The sequence below is a fragment of the Stegostoma tigrinum genome, chromosome 29, assembly GCF_030684315.1.
Source record: "Stegostoma tigrinum isolate sSteTig4 chromosome 29, sSteTig4.hap1, whole genome shotgun sequence".
Taxonomy (NCBI): domain Eukaryota; kingdom Metazoa; phylum Chordata; class Chondrichthyes; order Orectolobiformes; family Stegostomatidae; genus Stegostoma; species Stegostoma tigrinum.
Genome location: NC_081382.1, coordinates 6,852,042 through 6,874,422, shown reverse-complemented (window position 1 = coordinate 6,874,422; position 22,381 = coordinate 6,852,042). Strand labels below are relative to the sequence as shown.

Here is a 22,381-nt window from a genome sequence, read left to right as displayed (position 1 = left end):
CAGTCTGGGAAAGGAATGCATTCATTATGAAGGAAACACTTGCAATTTGGTTCTAATTGCAAGGCATTCAATAAAGTTCCACATGGTAGACTGGTTAGCAAGGTTAGATCACATGGAATACAGGGAGAGCTAGCCATTTGGACACAAAACTGGCTTGAAGGTGGGAGACACAGGGTGATAGTGGAGGGTTGTTTTTCAGACTGGAGGCCTGTGACCAGCATTGTGCCTCAAGGATCAGTGTTGGTCCACTGCTTTTTGTCATTTGTATAAAAGGTCTGGATGTGAGTGTAGGAGGAATGGTTAGTAAGTTTGCAGATGACACCAAAATTGGCGGTATAGAGGACAGTGAAGAAGGTTACCTCAGAGCTGCATTTTGGTAAGGCAAATCAGGGCAGGTCAGAAACACTTCGGGGAAGGGTCCTACGCAGTGTTGCTGAACAAAGAGGCCTTAGGATACAGGTGCATAGTTCCTTAAAGCTGGACTCTCAGGTAGACAGTGCCATGAATAAGGCATTTGATACATATGTCTTTATTTGTCAGTGCTTTGAATAGAGGAGTTAGAGTGTCATGTTGTGGCTGTCCAGGACATTGGTTGGGCCACTTTTGGAATACTGCATTCAATTCAGAGTGCATTCATAGTCCCTGCTATAGGAAAGATGCTGTGAAACTTGAAAGGATATAGAAAAGATTTACAAGGATGTTGAAGATTTGAACTAGAGGGAAGAGGCTGAATAGGCTGGAGCTATTTTCTCTAGAGCGGAGGCTGACCTTATACAGGCTTCTAAAATCATGAAGGGCATGAATAGGGTGAACAGCCAAAGTCTTTTCCGCAGGGTAAGGGAATCCAAAACTAGAGAGCATAGGCTTATGGTGAGAGAGATAAGATACGAGGAGGGACTTAAGGGGCAGCATTTTCACGCAGAGGGCAGTCAATGCATGGAATGAGCTGCCAGAGGAAGTGGTGGAGGCTGACAGAATTACAACATTTAAAAGGCATCTAGAATAGAAAAGGTTTAAAGGGGTATTTGCCAAATGGGACAAGATTAATTTAGGATATCTGGTCAGCATGGATGAATTGAATCGAAGGGTCTGTTTCTGTGCTGACCAACTCTGACTCTAAACAATACATTGCTGCTATCAAATTAAAGATCGCAATAATGATGAAGGAAAGCATCACTCTAGGGTAAGGGCAAAGTCTTGCCTACGGACTGATGTAAGTACTTTTACACACAGCTTCCATAACAGAGAAGCATAAATGCAGAGTCATTGCACACAATACAGCCTTCAAATTGCAGATTTCAAAACCAGCATTGTCACTGCAATATAATCTCCCTTAATCCATTACCAAAATAATTAGCCTTAAATTGTAAGCCTGGAATGTTACTGTTGGCCAAGGGAAGTGAAGTCACAAAAACATTTTACTCTCTAATCTGATCTCAGTCAGCTGAAGGGTCTGTTTCCATATTGTACAGTTCTACATCTCTTTATTATTATAGGCTACAGTATTCTCCTACAAAAGGTGGAAATATTGGCTGGAAAAGACAAATTTGGAAATACCAACTCTCAAAAACAGAGCTGCAAGTCCAGATGCAAACGTTCAAATGAACAAAAGCACAGTCTCTATCAGCAATAATAGATCATTCCTACGGTTCAAGACATTGCTATTGCTGCTCATCTCTTCACATAGGACTGACGCTTCCCAAATGATCACACAGATTACCAAACTAATTTTAATTAATCTTTGATTGACACTTTTAATATCTGCGCACAAGGTGTAATTAAGCACAATTTAAAAACAAAACAGATCATATAGATGCTGATTATCAAAATCATTTTCAAAGAAATGGTAATGTGCCATTCTGACTTTGACACAAAAATAGGGACAAATTCTTTCATAAACTCCCCATTTCAATTCCATATTTAAGTAATATTCATTTATTAACTGAATCCTTTCGTTCAATCCCTTGAAAATGCTGGAACATGAGTACATTTCAAAAGTACAATAAAAGCTCATAGATGCAAGACATATTAACCAGCCTTTGAGCTGTTTAAAGATAGCTCCGTTGTACCCGTCTCTGTTCAACAGGCCTATACATTTAGCAACCTGCTTTACACGTTATCAATTGCATGGGGACATTACGGCTTTGTTTATCTTCTGTGGGTTTTAAAAAATTTCCATGCAGGTACAGCAAACAATTAGGAAAGCAAACAGTATCTATCTGAAAGATACCAAATAGGGTTGAAGTACAAGAGTGAAAGAGCCTTAACAATTATATATAGATGATGGGGTTTTAAAGTGATGGGGCCTTAACCAGAGTGCAGTATGTACATTGTAATAAAATGTGAGGCTGGATGAACACAGCAGGACCAGCAGCATCTCAGGAGCTCAAAAGCTGACGTTTCGGGCCTAGACCCTTCATCAGAGAGGGGGATGGGGTGAGGGTTCTGGAATAAATAGGGATAGCGGGGGAGGTGGACCGAAGATGGAGAGAAAAGAAGATAGGTGGAGAGGAGAGAGATAATGGGAACTGCAGATGCTGGAGAATTCCAAGATAATAAAATGTGAGGCTGGATGAACACAGCAGGCCAAGCAGCATCTCAGGAGCACAAAAGCTGACGTTTCGGGCCTAGACCCTTCATCAGAGAGGGGGATGGGGAGAGGGAACTGGAATAAATAGGGAGAGAGGGGGAGGCGGACCGAAGATGGAGAGAAAAGAAGATAGGTGGTGGAGAGAGTATAGGTGGGGAGTTAGGGAGGGGATAGGTCAGTCCAGGGAAGACGGACAGGTCAAGGAGGTGGGATGAGGTTAGTAGGTAGATGGGGGTGCGGCTTGGGGTGGGAGGAAGGGATGGGTGAGAGGAAGAACCGGTTAGGGAGGCAGAGATAGGTTGGACGGGTTTTGGGATGCAGTGGGTGGGGGGGGAAGAGCTGGGCTGGTTGTGCGGTGCAGTGGGGGGAGGGGACAGACTGGGCTGGTTTTGGGATGCAGTAGGGGAAGGGGAGATTTTGAAACTGGTGAAGTCCACATTGATACCATTAGGCTGCAGGGTTCCCAGGCGGAATATGAGTTGCTGTTCCTGCAACCTTCGGGTGGCATCATTGTGGCAGTGCAGGAGGCCCATGATGGACATGTCATCTAGAGAATGGGAGGGGGGAGTGGAAATAGTTTGCGACTGGGAGGTGCAGTTGTTTGTTGCGAACTGAGCGGAGGTGTTCTGCAAAGCGGTCTCCAAGCCTCCGCTTGGTTTCCCCAATGTAGACGAAGCCGCACCGGGTACAGTGGATGCAGTATACCACATTGGCAGATGTGCAGGTGAACCTCTGCTTAATGTGGAATGTCATCTTGGGGCCTGGGATAGGGGTGAAGGAGGTGGTGTGGGGGCAAGTGTAGCATTTCCTGCGGTTGCAGGGGAAGGTGCCGGGTGTGGTGGGGTTGGAGTGGAGTGTGGAGCGAACAAGGGAGTCACGGAGAGAGTGGTCTCTCCAGAAAGCAGACAGGGGTGGGGATGGAAAAATGTCTTGGGTGGTGGGGTCGGATTGTAAATGGCGAAAGTGTCGGAGGATGATGCGTTGTATCCGGAGGTTGGTAGGGTGGTGTGTGAGAACGAGGGGGATCCTCTTAGGGCGGTTGTGGCAGGGGCGGGGTGTGAGGGATGTGTTGCGGGAAATGCGGGAGACGCGGTCAAGGGCGTTCTCGATCACTGTGGGGGGAAGTTGCGGTCCTTAAAGAACTTGGACATCTGGGATGTGCGGGAGTGGAATGTCTTATCGTGGGAGCACATGCGGCGGAGGCGGAGGAGTCATTGATGACTGTATCGGCGCCACCTCTTGCTCCCCAGAGGAGCTCGAACAGTTCATCCACTTCACCAACACCTTCCACCCCAACCTTCAGTTCACCTGGCCATCTCCAGCACATCCCTCACCTTCTTGGACCTCTCAGTCTCCATCTCAGGCAACCAGCTTGTAACTGATGTCCATTTCAAGCCCACCGACTCCCACAGCTACCTAGAATACACCTCCTCCCACCCACCCTCCTGCAAAAATTCCATCCCCTATTCCCAATTCCTCCGCCTCCGCCGCATCTGCTCCCACGATAAGACATTCCACTCCCGCACATCCCAGATGTCCAAGTTCTTTAAGGACCGCAACTTTCCCCCCACAGTGATCGAGAACGCCCTTGACCGCGTCTCCCGCATTTCCCGCAACACATCCCTCACACCCCGCCCCCGCCACAACCGCCCTAAGACGATCCCCCTCGTTCTCACACACCACCCTACCAACCTCCGGATACAACGCATCATCCTCCGACATTTTCGCCATTTACAATCCGACCCCACCACCCAAGACATTTTTCCATCCCCACCCCTGTCTGTTTTCTGGAGAGACCACTCTCTCCGTGACTCCCTTGTTCGCTCCACACTGCCCTCCAACCCCACCACACCCGGCACCTTCCCCTGCAACCGCAGGAGATGCTACACTTGCCCCCACACCTCCTCCCTCACCCCTATCCCAGGCCCCAAGATGACATTCCACATTAAGCTGAGGTTCACCTGCACATCTGCCAATGTGGTATACTGCATCCATTGTACCCGGTGTGGCTTCCTCTACATTGGGGAAACCAAGCGGAGGCTTGGAGACCGCTTTGCAGAACACCTCCGCTCAGTTCGCAACAAACAACTGCACCTCCCAGTTGCAAAGCATTTCCACTCCCCCTCCCATTCTCTAGATGACATGTCCATCATGGGCCTCCTGCACTGCCGCAATGATGCTACCCGAAGGTTGCAGGAACAGCAACTCATATTCCGCCTGGGAACCCTGCAGCCATATGGTATCAATGTGGACTTCACCAGTTTCAAAATCTCCCCTTCCCCTACTGCATCCCTAAACCAGCCCAGTTCGTCCCCTCCCCCCACTGCACCACGCAACCAGCCCAGCTCTTCCCCCCCACCCACTGCATCCCAAAACCAGTCCAACCTATCTCTGCCTCCCTAACCGGTTCTTCCTCTCACCCATCCCTCCCTCCCACCCCAAGCCGCACCCCCATCTACCTACTAACCTCATCCCACCTCCTTGACCTGTCCGTCTTCCCTGGACTGACCTATCCCCTCCCTACCTCCCCACCTATACTCTCTCCACCTATCTTCTTTACTCTCCATCTTCGGTCTGCCTCCCCCTCTCTCCCTATTTATTCCAGTTCCCTCTCCCCATTCCCCTCTCTGATGAAAGGTCTAGGCCCAAAACGTCAGCTTTTGTGCTCCTGAGATGCTGCTTGGCCTGCTGTGTTCATCCAGCCTCACATTTTATTATCTTTGCTGGCAAGTATCATGTCTACTGCCCATTGTCCTCTAAAGGTCAATGGTGAGCCACCTTCTTGGAATCAACCGGGAGGATTACTGCCATCACAAAAGGAAAGTTAAAAGGGATCTACACTACACTGGAGTGCTGCTGGGAATTGAATGTTTAAGTTATAAGGAGAGGTTGGATAGGCTGGGACCATTTCCACTGGATAAGGTGAATGGCAGGTGTCTCTTCTCGAGGATGAGGGGTTTCCAACACTAGGAGCACAGTTTTAAGGTGAGAGGAGAAGGACTAAAAAAGGCGTGAGGGGCAATTTTGTTTAAAAACACAGAGTGGCTTATGGATAGAATGAACTTCCAGTGGAAGTAATGGATGCAGCTACAGTTACAACATTTAAAAGACATTCAGGTAAGTACATGAGTAGGAAAGGTTCGGAGGGATATGGGTCAAGCACAGGCAAGTGGGACTAGTTTAGTTTGGGATTATCATTGACATGGATTGGTTGAACTGAAAGGTCTGTTTCTGTGCTGTGTGACTCCATGACTCTATGGTATCACAAGCAGGCCAAAACGTCTAAGGTCAGATTTCCATCCCCGACAGAAAGTGGGGAAACCACGTGAGTTTGTGTGTCAAGGTAGCAGTTACATGCTCATTACTGAGGCCAGCTTTTTCTTTTGAATTGAATTCATTGACAATTTAAATTCACTCAGCTGCTGTTTGAGATTTTAACTTATGTCCCCAGAGTGTCAAGAATATTATCATTGTACTACAATTCTCCCAAACCCCATAGTCAAGTTCCAAATACAAACAGAATGAACACTGGAGAAACTTAGTCAGTCTGGAAGTATCTGTAGAGAGAGAAACACAGTTAAATAAATGTTTCAACTCCAATATGATTCTTCTACCTCTCTCTGACACAGCCGGTGCGAACCGGCCAAGACAGGCTGCGTCGGTGCAAACGGCAGCAGAGACAGATAGTTTTGGGTTTATTAGTAACTAAAGATTGACAATATTCTGGCATTCACATCCACTTGTGCGCCAAATGTGCTGCATGGTGCTTTTAATTGGACCAATTTGGTCATATTAGCTGTCAATTTAAGTGCATAACTGGGCTCAGGGTGGGTGCTTCTCTTGATCTAATTTGTTACAGTAACAGCAAACATGGGTGATCAGCGTTTGACTTCCCTCATTTGATTTTAGTCTGACGGAGTGCTCATGAACTAAAGACAGTTTTAAAAAGGATAGATGCTGACCTGAAACGGCTGCTGTTGTCACCTGACTAGGTTGAGCAGAGGTCACGAAACTGTCACTAAATGTGGATCAGTCCGAGTCGAAATTAACATCATTACCAAAAGGCATAAACTCAGATGTGAAGGAATCCACATAGGGCAATGTAACATCACATCATGAATATTTTAACTTGTCCTCCATCACTAACTATCACCTCAAAAATAATAACATAATCTTGACTTGGATATATTTTGTCATTTTGACTCAATATCATGAAACTTCTGATCAAATTTACTACTGCAAAAGAACCATTAGTCAGAGGAATGCAGTGGTTGAAGGGCAAAGACAAGCATAACTTCAAGTATTAAATGCAGCCTCATCAGTGTCACCCAAATTCCAAGTTCAAATTTCAAAGGAAACATCAGTTGACAGTAGAATAAAGCACAAAAAAAAACATTTAAGGCCAATGTTTTTCTTTAGCTGCTTACTTACCATGGCATTTAATTCCCACAGAACTAAGGGCAGTTTATCTTACAGAACAGTTATGAAGTTCTAAAATATCAAAAAGATCATGCGAATTGTGTCAATGGGACAAACAACTTTGTTTTCTGATTAGTCACTGCATCAAAAATGAAATATATTTATTTCAAATTCATCGTGTTTTATTTGACTTCATGACAATATTTTTAGATTTTTCACTACGTTCACTGATGCCCTTTAGGGAAGGAAACTGTCGTCTTTATTCTGATCTTTACCCATCTTTACGTGTGATACCAGGCCCACAACAATGTGGTAGGCTTTCAACTGCCCTATCCCCAATAACAATGCTAGACGGGCCAGCAACACTCAAATCCCATGGACAGACAAAATATACAGACAAAAAGAAAAAGTAGTCAAGCTTAGCTGAATGCCTGACTCTGATCTCAATATCTCTCAAAAATCTGATTATTGAAAAAAAAACATGCTTTTCATCTGTAAACAAATTCTCAGCTAATGCACCATCAGCAATTTGACTGCATTTGAGCTCCTATGAAAGTGATGTCTGCCTGCAGAGACTTAATGGACTCTCTAACAAAGGTGAACAAATTCTTATACCTTCGATTTTAATCAACTTGTGACTTTTCTGCTTGCTTTCTTTGATGTAGGGCTGAGAGATATTTTGCAATCAATCTGTTCAGAGATATTGTTACATTCTTCTGGAGCAGGTGAGATATGAACCAGGGATCTATTAGCCCAGCAGCAGGGACATTACACTGCACCACAACAGTTTCTTTATAGGGTTGTGCAAATCTATGTCATGGCACAAATCGCTTCCCTGGGCTTTGAATGCAGTAATAAGCCTTACTCTGTTCTAACCCTAAAGAATTCACTTTTGGGGTCACTTTTAAGTTGGGCTTCCCATGCTACTGTCTGTTTTTGTGTCTGAGAGTAAGATCTGAGTGTAGTTTCTGGAGTCCTGGGGAATGTGGAGTCAGGACAAGGAAGTGATGAACCAGACGCAGGAGCAGTCTTTGAGGTAATCTATACGACTGCAATTCAAGAGGAAATTTCAAGTCCAGAGCAGGAAAAATAAACTCTTGTCTAGTTAAATGAGATTTAACAATACTGTGTCATTAATGCCTTTGGGGAAGGAGAGGGGGAAAAAGAGGGAAGACGAATGAGGGAATGCATGAGGGAGATATGGAAATGGAACAATCCCTTATGAGTTTAGCAGAGACTGTGCTATTTCAAAACTTAAATAAGCACAATGCTGTACTTACAAGATGATCCTCCAAAGAGAAGGCAATGGATGAAGCCCATTAAACTGTATGTGAATGGTTAATGCACAAGGGAACATTAAAAGATCTGAGGTTCACTCCAGCCTAATTTTGATAAACCAGGAAAGGAGAAATGTAGCAACAGATCTAATGTAGCAATGGAATTGTATTTGTTACTGACAACTAACCAATCACAAATCATAGAGGCCCTTTCCTGATGAAAGGGGCAATTTGACCCAGTCTACAACAATCCTCCAAAGTGCACCCCACTCAGATCCATCTCCCTACCCTATCTCTGTAACCCTGCATTTCCAATGGCTAACCCAGGTAGGGCAATTTAGCATGGCCGATCCACCTGACCTGCACATCTTCAGACTGTCCAAGGAAACCACAGCACCTGGAGGAAGCCCAAGCAGACACAGGGAGAATGTGCAAACTCCACATGGTCAGTTGCCTGAGGGTGGAATTGAACCCGGGTCCCTGGCACTTGGGAGGCAGTGGAGCTAACCACTGAGCCATTGTGCTACCCAAATCTTGTGCACTTTTCTGCCTTATAATGAAAGCCAAGCGTCTACATCATTAAATTGTATTGTACTGAAGAGGTAAATAATTCACAAAGAACATAACATTTTAGTTAGCTGTATAAAAAGTTGTGACATTACAGTTTGGGGCAGCACAACGGCTTAGTGGTTACGGTGCTCACAGCACCAGGGGCCTGGGCTCAATTCCAACCTTAGTTCAATGCCACCCTTAGTCTATGTGGAGTTTGCACATTCTCCCAGTATCTGTGTGGGTTTCCACCAGGTGCCCCTGTTTCCTTCCACAGTCCAAAGATGTGCAGGTTAGGTGGACTGGCCATGCTAAATTACCCATAGTATCCAAAAATGTGCAGGCTAGGTGGATCAACCATGGAAATGCAGGGGTTACAGGGTCTGGGTAGAATGCTATTTGGAGGGTTGGTGTAGGCTCAATGGACTGAAAGGCTGTAGGTATTCTATGAAAACCTAACTTGAATAAGGAATTAGACCAGGGTTAGTACTGAATGATTTACTGTTACACACTGCCTAGACGATCTTATTTACTTTAGCAGCTGGTTGGAAGTGAAAAGGCAACTGTATTTCTGTATAAAATCTGTAATTACAGTAATCCAATTTATCCTAAAATACAGCAAATCCTGATTCAATTTTCAATTTCTAATTTTCTCAGCCATGTACACACATGCTATCATGCACCATAATAAAAGACACAAAATTAACACTTCGCCGCTGCATGCAACAATGTTATTTACAGTGATCATTGGGAGCCTCAAACTGTTCTGGATATTTTCTAATCAACGTGTTCAGGGACGAAATTACACCCCTCTGGAGCAGGTGGAACTTGAACTCGGGCCACCAAGCTCAGAGGTAGAGATACTACCACAACACAACAAGAACCCCTCGCTGATTCACAGAATTTAAAAAAAAAATCAGAGATGTTATAACACACCACGAGAGAATTTGGGACTGAACACAAGCCTCCTGGTCCAGAGGTAGGGATATTACCACTGCACCACAAGAGCCCATAATTCATGTGGGCATACATGTTGTCATACAACACAGCTGTTCTGACCAGTAAGGTTTCAAAGTCCATTATCAGTTTGAACTAAATTTCACTGAGAAGGCATCAGGCTCCTTTCAAGTGACCACAGACCTTCAAAGGTTTGGCCACTACACAACTGACTCATGTTCACCTGTGTCCATTGTTTGAGGACAGGAACAAATTCAACTGAGATGGTGCCAGGCACTCATCAATCCCTGCTCCTATCAGATACCTTCTGCTTCTACTGGCTATTCTCATATCACCAACTTGCTGTCCCCACAAACTCCACTCAGGTCTTTTTTTCCTTCTTTCCCTGCATCAATGTTGATGTCCCAGCTCCCCACCACTTCGTGGTTCCACTCCTTTTTCATTTTCACTGATGTTTCCCACAGCCAACCACCCTCTGAGCTTCCAAGTCACCTAGTTCCTATTTAACGGGCAGCCATGGCTGTCTGGATGTGAGTTTGCTCGCTGAGCTGGCGAGCAAACTCACAGCTCAGCGAGCAAACTCACATCCAGAAACTCATCCTGAGCTACAAATCTTTTCAAAATTCGCTAGCCACGGCTGTGTCTTGAGGAGTGATGGTAGATATGAGTAGGAAAGGTTTGGAGGGATATGGGCCAGGAACAGGCAGTTTGGATTAGTATAGTTTGGGATTATGTTCGGCTTAGACTGGCTTATCCGACAGGTCTATTTCCATGCTGAATGACTCTATGACAACTGGAAATATAAAAGACAAGCAATCACTTCATAATGCACTATGTAAAAAGAAATGGTTGTTGAAATGTCAAGTGATTCTATCCTGCTGCTAAAAGCAGGAGAAACTGGGCAAAGATAATGAAAATCAAAACAAACTTCAGAAACGTGTCAGTTGCGTGCATCTATCATTGAGAATGTCATTATACTCCAGCTGAAATTGAAAACACTGATGACTATCGTCAATCACCCCAGCTCCTAACACTCCAAAATTATTTTTTACACACCAGTAGGTCAGCTCAGCTGCCTGATTATTAATGGTACCATTGTATATAAAGCCATAAACAAGCACTGGGATACAAGGCCAATTCTAATGACAATTTCTCTCAAGATAACAATAATAACTATAAATTAAATTACCTTTGCGCCTTTCAGCTTCTTCTGCATTATTATTTATTGCAGACATGAAGTTTATGGATAAGCAAATAATTATTTCTTGGTGAAAGCCACTGTTGGGATGTAGGTAATGGTTGTAATAGAATCGTATGTAGTGATGTGCACGTCCTGTTGCATAACATCGTAGGATTATAGAGCACTAAACCTTTTGGGCCATTGTGACTTCACTCGCTCTCTCTTTCTCTCTGAGAGACCCATTCAATTAATTCCACTCCTCTGCTCTTTTCTCACAGCCCAGAAATAATTTCAGTTTCAAGTGGTCTTCCAATTTCTTTTGAATAATAATAATATTCAAATCTGCTGGCACCATCCTTTGAGGTACATCATTCCAGATCATCATAACTCATGGAGGAAAAGCGAAACATATTAACAAGCCTCTTTCTTGCTCAATTATTCAAAGTCCTTAGCCTTTCTTGCTTTAAGGAGGTCAACCTTTAGTTCCTCTCCCTCAATGTCAACAGGACATTCTATGTCATATACAATGGCAGAATGGAAACTCTTAAAATGTCCTGACATTAACCCATTCTGTATTCTTGTATTTCCTGCAGAGCACACACTCAAGGACATTTGGGCTGAATGGTGTAAATTTAATGCAATTATATGATGCTACTGCCTTGCACAAATCTCTCACCTTGATTCAATATTGTGCTGGGATGGGAGGGCCTGGATAAGAGTCATTCAGGGAATTAAGCACACTGTCCTTCCACCACTGCAACCCACTTCACAAAGACACTGTGCTCATGTCAAGACCTTTGAAATGTAGGCACTTGCTGACAGCAAATGCCCAGGATCCAAGATCTTTCCAATCTAATAACCTTAGTGGAATTATTCCAGCCAAAACAACTTATTTTGCAGGTCTGATGCACCATACAGTGATGATGGAAGACTTACATACATTCAACTGATGGTGAATGTCACTGGAATGATAGGTCTCATGATCACACCAAGTTTTCGACAAATTATCGACATCGATGGAAGAACAGAAAAGCCAAAGAACTGTGGATGCTGGAATTCAGAAACAAAAACAGAAATTGCTGGGAAACTCAGCAGAGAGAAAGCAGAGTTAACATTCTTGAAGTCCAGTGGCTGTTCTTCAGAATAGGAAGATCAATGGAAGAATGTTTGGTTATGAGGTGGTAATATCACTGGACACAGCAATCTACAGCCTCAGGCAAATGTTCTGGAAACACGAGTTTGGATCAGATGACGAACTTTAATTTCAACAAAAATCTGGGCTTGGAAGCCAGTTTTGTGGCAATCACATAACCACTGTTGGTTGTTGTACAAACCCATCTGGTTCACAGATGCCCTTGAGAGAAGGAAATCATCACCATTACCCTGGTCTGGACTAAATGTGACTCCAGACCCACAGCAATTCTAAACTACCCTCCAGGTAACTAAAGATTGGTAATAACTGGTGGCTAGCTAGTAGCAACCACATCGAACAACAAACAGGACAAACAGATCATGTGTGAGGGAGGGGCACAGAAGTGAACTAGAACAGACAACAGGAGTGACAATAGAATGGGAAGAATAATGAATACTGGCAGAGATAGCAGTAGGATAATTCTCTAGCATGGTGCCATGTGTTTCATGAGCGCACGTGCCTTTTGCTACCTCAGCAAAATTTCACAAGATGTTTCACAGGAACATTATCAAAGTTCCAGAGCCCGGCATCTCAGCAGCTGAGTGAACGATCACTAACAATGGAGATGCTCAACAGGCCGAAGTTATCGGAGTCCAAAGGGCTGTGGGTCTTACGTGAGATTACAAATATTTTTATTTGGGGGGATAGAGCGGACATGAAGACAATTGAAAACGCAAATGATTAAAAAAATGATTAAGTACCACGGGTAACTTAAGTTGGAGCCAATGTAAGTCAGTGGGTATAGGAGTGAAAGGTGAATAGGATTTGATTTCTTTTGAGGAGTTCAAGCTTATGGAGGATATGCTGGGAAGAGACTGGAAATGTACTGAAATAGTTAAATCTGGAACCCAAAAAAAGGCACGAACGAGACTTTCAGTGATAAGATGAAGCAAGTTCAGAGAAAGTCAACATTAGAGAAATGGAGAGAGGTAGTATTAGTGGTAGTGTGGTCTGATTCACGAGAGTCTTGTGCTTCTTTGACATCAACAAGCACTTTTATATCTGTATGTCTATGTATATGAAAATATTCTAACTGGAATCAACTAGTATATCAACTGTTGCTGTGGCTGAGATCAGTAATCTCCACAGAGGTCAGTTTTCATCTGAGGGTCTGCTGGTCCAAATGAATTAGTTTTAAAACTGGAGGCTTCCTGGTCTTTAGGTTTGGCATGGGTTAGTGCTGCAACTCAGGGTCTCACAATCTAGAATCACGGAATTCTTACTGCACAGGAGGCTGTCTGGTCAGTCATGTCAGAGTCGGCTCATCAATGAAGTGACTCAGCTAAATTGGGCAGCGCTATTTCAGACAATACTTGCACCCATCAGACCCACTACTGTGTTTTAGTTACCAAATCATCAAGTGTTGATTAATCCACGTTTACTTCCATTCAACAAATGGCAACCTCAAGCGAAATGTTCCTGCTCAAATTACCATTGTATTATGTGAAGAAAACTGGAAACCTGCCCAAATATTTTGATACATATATGAAAAACAAGGCCAAGTGAAGTCAATTTATAGTTCTGTACACCAGGATGAAAACAGTGAAAATATACAGATCTGTCTGTACCTGAAAGTGCACATTCAATACATTCACAAATAAGGTCACTTTTTTTTAATTATCTTTCTGTGGTCTTTGCTGGCTAGGCCAATATTTATTGCCCATTCCTAACTGACCAAGACAGAGTGATGACAAGATCCCGTCCTGGTTACTGTGGCAGAGAATTGGATTTTAATGCTCACTAATTAGTCCACTTGCTAGCACTGCTTCTTGTAACTACAGAACCCAGAAGAGTGGAGTGTGTTCCTGGCAAGTTCAGGACAGTCAACACAAGAACAGGAAGAGTCAAGGCAATTCAATCTGTTAAAGAGCTGTAGAAGCACAAGACCCTGAATTCTAGTTTTAAACTTCAGGATACACAGTAACTTGACACGTTGAGTAACTAGTGGAAAGTCTCACCTGCAGTTGGCACTGCACTTCTTTACCATTTTGTCTAGGTTCTATCTTTCTTGTCTGAATGTCTGTACATTTATGAACATATCAGTGTGCTCATGTACCATAAAAAAGATAGCAAATGCACATATAAAATTGAAATTAAAAGCAACGTGTGAGCCTACAACCCCAGCCTTGACTGCAGCTTAATTTTCCGGCTCCCCACTCTCATCCATCTTCATTTCTTCCATTGATATCTTCTACTAACATAAGCGAACTATGTTGTTATTAGTCTCGGTGTAAAAGTGTTTGAATATTTTCACAAAAATCTCTGGTTAAGAAATACTGTTGACCTAATGATATCACCTGCTCATTGTGAGAATTAAGTAAATGACTATAGATGTACACTGTTTGCTCTTACTCACAACACATACAATGCGGATATCATGTATAAACTGCAGATAGATCTAGGTACTGCACCGTGTACAGTATAAGCTTTATAGATGAGAGGATTATTGAACTTGCTCTTTACCTATGGCACTGAGGGCATGTTGGAGTTCCAGAGTGAAGGCAGTAATGGGAACATCCTCAGAAACTGGCAGAATGGCCACAGTTGCGAGATTACTGGCAGGATTTCCCACTGATTCCAATTTGTTGCTCAGTGTGTGGGTTCCCAGGCCACGACCTTACACAGGAAAAAAATAATAGTTTACTGGAGTTAGCTAATGCGATGACAAGCAAATACAGCTGCCTCTGACTTACCTACAATGCACTGGAATTTTTGTCACCACCAAAAGTAACACTATTCAAACTTAGATCTTCCTGAATGTTGTACAATCCAGCACTCTACTGGCCTTCTAAAGGTTCTGTCCTACTGATTTGAAGTTGTGTGGGAGGTAGCAGCTCTCTGCCATCTCAAGTGACTGTTCTTCAAAACTCTGGTGCGGCCACACTTGGAGTATTGCGTACAGTTCTGGTCACCGCATTATAAGGAGGATGTGGAAGCTTTGGAAAGGGTGGAGAGGAGATTTACAAGCATGTTGCCTGGTATGGAGGGAAGGTCTTACGAGAAAAGGCTGAGGGACTTGAAGTTGTTTTCGTTAGAGAGAAGAAGGTTGACTGGTGACTTAATTGAGGCATATAATATAATCAGAGGGTTAGATAGGGTGGATAGGGAGAGGCTTTTTCATAGGATGGTGACAGCGAGCACGAGGGGGCGTAGATTTAAATTGAGGGGTGTAAGATATAGGACAGATGTCAGAGGTAGTTTCTTTACTCAGAGTAGTAAAGGAATGGAATGCTTTGCCTGCAACGATAGTAGATTCGCCAACTTTAAGTACATTTAAGTCATCACTGGACAAGCATACGGACGTACGTGGAATAGTGTAGGTTAGATGGGCTTCAGATCGGTATGACAGGTCGGCACAACATAGAGGGCCGAAGGGCCTGTGCTGTGCTGTAATGTTCTATGTTCTATGTTCATGTATGGAATTAGAAGTTACTGCACTACAATAGTGTGACAATGCTGTTACAGTAAAAAAGTTATCTTCTCCTGACTTTTTATTGGAGAGGATGTAAAGGTAGAAGTGTCTAGGCAGCCAGAAAGCTAAAACAGTTTGACAATGGAAGGGGAGTTGCCAGTTCTCCCAGTTCAGGGTTTTCCAGTTTATTTTGGCTGTGGCAGTCACAAGATGTTTTGAGAACCAGAAAGGCTGCAAGCTTCAGTGAAGAATTCCTAACTGACACTCTATGAAATCTCCCTGGATGTCGTTCCCTCCTGCCTGTAAGAATCAATTTGTATTTACCGTTTTGCCAAGGAGGGTGTTTACGGCATGTTGCTATGTTGATTAAGCTATTGTATCGGGTCAATTAAGTTTTCCAATAGTTAAGTTATTCTAAATGCCACTTTCTTTTGTTTGTGGTTCAACTGTAGTGTTTAAAAATAAATTCTGTTTTGCTTAAAGCCGAGTGGTTTGACCAGTTGCAACATACCTGGAACACCTACTTCACACGCACACCTTTAAACTAAGACAAAGTTAGGGTGTGGGCTACCTTCTTAAAATATTTTGAGGAGACCTGGTCTGGTCCATAACAATAGTTCAACACTGATCCCACACAACACTATCCAACAGTTGAATAGTGGATGGAATTTCCTCTCTCTGTCCCAGAAGATACTGTGTTTCCGTTGGTGTCGCCAGCAGAAAAACCAGGGTATGTGCTGTATATGACCCAGTGTTACAGCAGGCAGTGTCTTTGTCCACTAGGCCATTAAGGAAGTTTAATGTAACAATCTTAGAGCATTATTAAGATTGGCACACCTCTGCAGATATATTGGTTGCACAGCAATAGAAAATGTTTCGTCACATAAATTTAGCCAGGAAACAGTCAAGAATCCTGATATTTTAAAATTTCTGAATCACAGATATTTTACTGGAGAGAGGAGGGAGAAGAAGAGCTCTTTTTCCTTGCAAACCCATCTAGCACCAGCCACATCTAAATATGAACTTCATTATAGCAATTCAGTTCAGAGGCTGATGCTAGGCCATGATCAGCACAGATCTTTCCAGTTTTTCCAAGTCTATTTGTCCAACAATTAAAGCAGTAAAACCCATCTTTTGCCACCAACTTAAAAGCTTTAACTTGTATTTTTCACAATGTCATTGATGTTTGTAGGTAGCAGGCAGTTCCCGGTTCTCTTTGACCTTTTGAGTTTTTAAATTCCAGGACATCACATGGTAAACATTTGCGACCTAGAATTGTCAAAACCTTCCATTTTCCAATCCTCATAATGCAGAATTATGAATGTGGCCCTAATACTAAATAATTCCCAGCGTGCAAATAAATATGATGACAACCAATTAAAGTTAGGATCGCAGTGTGGTGCAGTTGCATGTACCGGACGTTACAGGTATTGGTATACAGGGCTTTGAAGAAAGAACATGCGCATAAACTGAGCCTGTTTCAACTGAACAAAACAGATGAGAAGGTCAGAAGTCACACAACACCAGGTTATAGCCCAACAGGCTTATTTGAAATCACAACCTTTTGGAGCATTACCCCTTTGTCAGGTAGAGTGAAGAACAGCACACATGCACAGAATTTATAGACAAAGAGATCAAAAAGGTTGTGGTAAGTGAAGTGGATGACCTATAATCCAATTACTTGAAGCAGAGAGATAATTACAAAAATTTAAAAATATGGTGGGGCTGGAGGCAAACCAAATGGCTGGGATAACATGAAAGGTAGAAGAGTCGCATGTCGAGGGTCTAACCAAAGTAACAAGTAATCCAAAACTATACAAAGTAATTAAGGTGGCGACATCATAATTTATCAAGGTGATGGCATTAAAACAGGAGAGTAAAGATGATTTTACAGATACAGAACAGTACAGTGGGCCACCTGTAGTGTGACATGAATACAAGATCAAGGTTGAGGCCATCTTCATGGGTACAGAACTTGACTATCAGTCTCTGCTCGGTGATTCTGCATTGTTGTGTATCTCAAAGGTCGCGATGGAGGATGCTTCCCTGAAGTTTGGAGGCTGAACGTCCTTAACCAATGCAGTGTTCCCTGACTGGGAGGGAATATTCGTGTCTGGCGCGGTGGCAATACATCCATTGTTGTAGCACCTGCACGGTCTCACCAATATACCATGTTCGAGGCATCCTTGCCTGCACCATATGGAGGTAGACAACACTGGCCAAGTCATGACTACCTGCCATGTACATGGTGTGTGGCATGATGGCACTGTCCATGTTAATGATCTGATGCCCCGCAGAGGTTGCCATGGCAAGGTTGTACGGTTGTGGTCGATGCTGTCCTGAAGGCGGAGCAGTTTGCCGTGAACAATGGTCTGTTTAAGGTTTCGGGATTGTTTGAAGGTCAGAAGTCGTAGAGTAGGGGTGATCTTGGCGAGATGCTCATAGTCGTTGATGACATGTTGAAGGCTGCAAATAACATGACGTAGTCTCTCTGGTCCAGGGAAGTACTGGATGATGAAAGGTATTCTTTCAGATGTCATATCCTGTGTCTGTCTTCTGAGGAGGTTGTTGCAGTTTTTCCACTGTGGCAGGCTGGAACTGGCGATCAGAAGTGTTCAGCATCATATCCCGCTCGTATGGGGGCATCTTTAAGTATCCATCGGAGCAGAACCGGTATATGAGTAGGGTTCATCCATAGGGGATGGTTTCTTTAACATGCTTACGGTGGAAGCTAGAGTAATGCAGCATTGTGAGGGCACTGAGGTGCCTGCCCTTGATGGAGATGCATGTCCAAGAAATGAGACTGATTCTGAAGAACAGTCCATGATAAGTCTGATGGTGGGATGAAACTTTGAGTTCATTGCATCCACGGGTCCAGAGGAAGAAAACGTCGATGTATCCGTTGCATAGCATGGGTTGAAGGTCCTTACTCAAGAAGTCTTGCTCAAACGTGCGCACAAAAATGTTGGCATATTGGCTGTTCCATTCCTGTATGCTTTTCTTCACTTCACCTGATGAAGGGGTAGCACTTCAAAAGCTTATGATTTCAAAGAAACCTGTTGGACTATGTAACCTGGTGTTATCGGACTTCTGATCATGCCCACCCTACTCCAACACTGGCACCTCCACATCAAAACATATGACGGTCATTCACCGGTTAATTCCTCAGGGCATTGCCTGGATCAGAGTTTATTTGCTTTGTTTAAATTTAAACAAAGCTTGGCAGTTCGCTATCACCATCTAACTGGTGCACACTCCATGGCAACATCTCTACAAATCTACCACTTGCACAACAATCAGCGTGTTCTGCCCACACAGTATTAAGATGTTGTTCTCCTTTATATTGGCACTTTTGTAAATCTGACTGCAAGACAAAAGGCCTCCACGAAATGTGCTTTCATTTTTAGCATTACTGGAGTTCTATACTGGCAAATGACTAAAAGAAAGCACATTTACAATTTGAGGAAGAAACTTTATTATTTTATATATTCTTAAAATAATGAAGGTTAATAGTTTCATTTCGCACATAAGCATAACTTCAATTGGGTACAGAACTATTCCACTCCTTCATTTCTCAAAGCCTGAGAGAGAAAAGAGCTCAACTTGTAGTTACTGTTCATGTAATACAATGGTATGAAGAAGATACCAGTGTTGTTAAAACTATTACCTGTTAATGGACCACTGACTTGCTGCAAGTTACCAAGGATCTTTTGGCCAAGTAAGTGAATGAGTCGAGTAACCACCTAAAACAAAGTAACACAATTTCACATATGTTCATACTTGTAATTCTGAAATCAAGTAATTAAAAGATAGCAAATACAGCAACAATTGTTATTTGTAAAAAGTACCTTTAACAAAGAAGCAAGTCACAAAATGCACTTTCAAACAATTACTCAATTTTGTCAAATCAGTAGTTTTAAGAAATATTATAAAGGAACAAAGAGGGTAGCAACGTGAAAATAGCCAGGGACGGACTTTTAGAGTTAAGCAGCTCGGTAAATGAAGGGTTGAAAATCATTAGCACTACCATTAAAATCTTAAATAGAACAGAAGTTTCAATAACAAAAACAGAAATTGCTGGAAAGGTTCTGCAGGTCTAGCAGCATCTGTGGATTGAAATCAGAATTAACATTTGAGGTCCAGTAATCCATCCTCAGAACTGATGATAGCTAGGAAAGAATTGGTTTTTATACAGAAGATAGAGTGCAGGGAGGTGTAAAGTGTAAATGATAGATGGAGAGCCCAAAGAGACAGAAGAACAGTTAGACAAAGAAACATAACAGTCAGCCTAGGAGAATAAACAGCCTTTAAGGGGGACTATTAGTGGCTAACGATGGGTTGCGTGTAATAGCAGACCATGTGCATGGGGGTTGGAGTAAGGACACAGGAGAATTTCTCATGTTCTAAAACTGTTGAACTGTACAGAATCCAGAAGGTTGTAAAGTTCCCAATTGGAAAAGGAGGTGTTCTTCCAGCTTGCACTGAGCTTCACTGGAGCACTGCAGCAAGCCTGAGACAGAGCTGTTGGCCAGCGAACAGGGTGGTATGTTGAACAGGCAAGCAACTAGAAGCTCAGGGGTTTTTTGCAGAACACTTGTGCTCCATCCGCAGTCATCTGTCTATGCTTCATTTACCCAATGTAGAGGAGACTACATTGTGAGCAGCGAATGCAGCAGATTAGAGTTAGAGTAAGTGAAGTGCAAGTAAAGAGCCACATCACTCAGAAGGTATGTAAATCTATAGCTCACAACTGAAGCACTGCTGGAACTTTTCATTCTAAAAAGATGTTTGCACGAGCAGATAAAACGTACTTGTCCGATAGTGACAGTGACCTTACAAAGACAGTTATGCTCTTACATACAGAGGGGTAGAACAAACTGGCAAACCCCTTAACCTGAGCTCACTGCAGACACAGAGTCATGAGAACGCACAATCCTGCAGCACAGCAGTCAAACACTAATTTATTCCAGACTCATGATTCACTTAAAACGCCAAAGACTGCTGCTCCCTTTCAGTCAATAATGTGGCTAGTGCAATGCACACAAGTCAAACAGAATCTTTATGCATAACAAACAGAACTATCATTGGGGAAGTATTTTAAAAACTCTATACTGTCAATACATAAATTCACAGGAATTGCTGCTGTTTCTGGTGTGCTGTTCCATGTCCCAAATATTTTGCTCAGTATATACACTATCACTGACACTCACTATTAGGAACAATTTTAACAACTGCTGGCTCCTGCTAACAAAGTGCAAAAATACAAACTTTGCCAGCTATCAGCATTATACCTTGCAGGGGGAAAAACAGTTTCCAAACAGGATTCACCCTAACATCGCCAGACAGACAAACTGTGCACTTCCCATCATGTGCATTCAACTTCATCCTCAGTAAGACTGACAGTTCCTTTCCAAAAAGAAAAGAAATTGGGATTGGAGTAGATCACTCAACTCTTCAAAGTGCTCTACAATTCAATATCACGTCTAACATTTCTCCAATCAACTTCACCTTCCTGTGTTTTCCCTCATCTGTCAGTTCCCTTGGCACCCACAGTATTGAGCTGTCTTACATATACCCAGCAACTGAGCACCTACAACTTCCAACAACAGAGAATCCAAAGATTCACAACACTTTGAATGGGGAGAGATAGTGGGAACTGCCGATGCTAGAGAACCTGAGATAAAACAGTGTGAAGCTGGATAAACATAACAGACCAAGCAGCATCAGAGGTGCAGGAAGGCTGACGTTTTGGGTCTGGACCCTTCTTCAGAAATTCAGAAATTTCTGAAGAAGGGTCCAGGTCCAAAACGTCAGCCTTCCTGCACCTCTGATGCTGTTTGGCTAGCTGTGTTCATCCAGCTCTACAGCTTATTAACTTTGAATGAAGTCATTTTTTATTTCAGTCCTAAAGGGCTGAACCCTCATTTGGAGGCTATGACCAAAAAAAAAATTAAAGCTCTCCATGATCAATTATTGTCCTGAATTTTAAGGGGTTGGAAATCTACTCTACTCACCAAAACCCAGTCTAATGAGCCTTTGTTGAAAATTTCTCCAAGATCTAAATAGTCAACAAATCAACAGGTGTGGCTTCATCAAAATCCAAGACAACTAGAGTAACATTATTGCTTTTCTTAATCATTCACATTGCCCTGGCCAGCATTTATTGTCCATCCCTAATTGCCCAGAGGGCAGTTATGAGTCAAACGCACTGCTGTGCGAATGGGGTCACATGTAGACCGGTCCAGGTAAGGATGGTGGGTGTCCTACCCAAAAGGAGATTAATGAACCAGATGGGTACCTATGACAATTGACAGAGGGTGCAGAGTCACTACTGGGTTGGTTTTTAACACCAAACTGTTAGTGAATTCAAGTTTCACTATCTGTCATGGTCATATTCAAAACAACAGCCCTAACATGAGCCTGGCGTACTGGATTATTAATGTAGTGACATTACCACTGTATCACCATTGGAATCTCTCTGCGAAAATTTGCCTTCCTAATTACTTGTTGCATCTGCATGCTAGTTTTGAGATTCATATGCAATTGCCATAGTTTCCAGTCTCTCAGCATTCCTTCAGCCCTAGTCACATCTCCAGGGAGTTTCACAGTGTGCTCAAAACAGGTTCACTGTGTGCTACCCACTCCCTCACTCCCTGTTTCATCCCCAGTTTCACAGTGTGCCATGTATTTTCTCACACTCCAAACATTGATGATTCTTCAGATATGCATGTTGCAGGTACTCAACAAAACACACTTCCAGTTTTGCAAGGTACAAATAGCCTCATCTGTTGCCACAAAGATGATG

General features: G+C 43.0%; 1 protein-coding gene across 2 annotated transcripts in view; it reads right to left on the bottom strand.

Annotated features, from left to right (window-relative positions):
- pnpla7b (patatin-like phospholipase domain containing 7b) overlaps positions 1 to 22,381 on the bottom strand; it is a 322,850-nt gene that overhangs the window by 145,957 nt on the left and 154,512 nt on the right. For both annotated transcript variants that reach the window (XM_048558715.2, XM_048558716.2), the window contains 2 exons: positions 19,244 to 19,319; positions 14,628 to 14,780 (listed from right to left, as the gene is read on the bottom strand). In XM_048558715.2, coding sequence (XP_048414672.1) covers positions 14,628 to 14,780; positions 19,244 to 19,319 — 229 coding nt within the window. The remainder of the gene's footprint in view (positions 1 to 14,627; positions 14,781 to 19,243; positions 19,320 to 22,381) is intronic.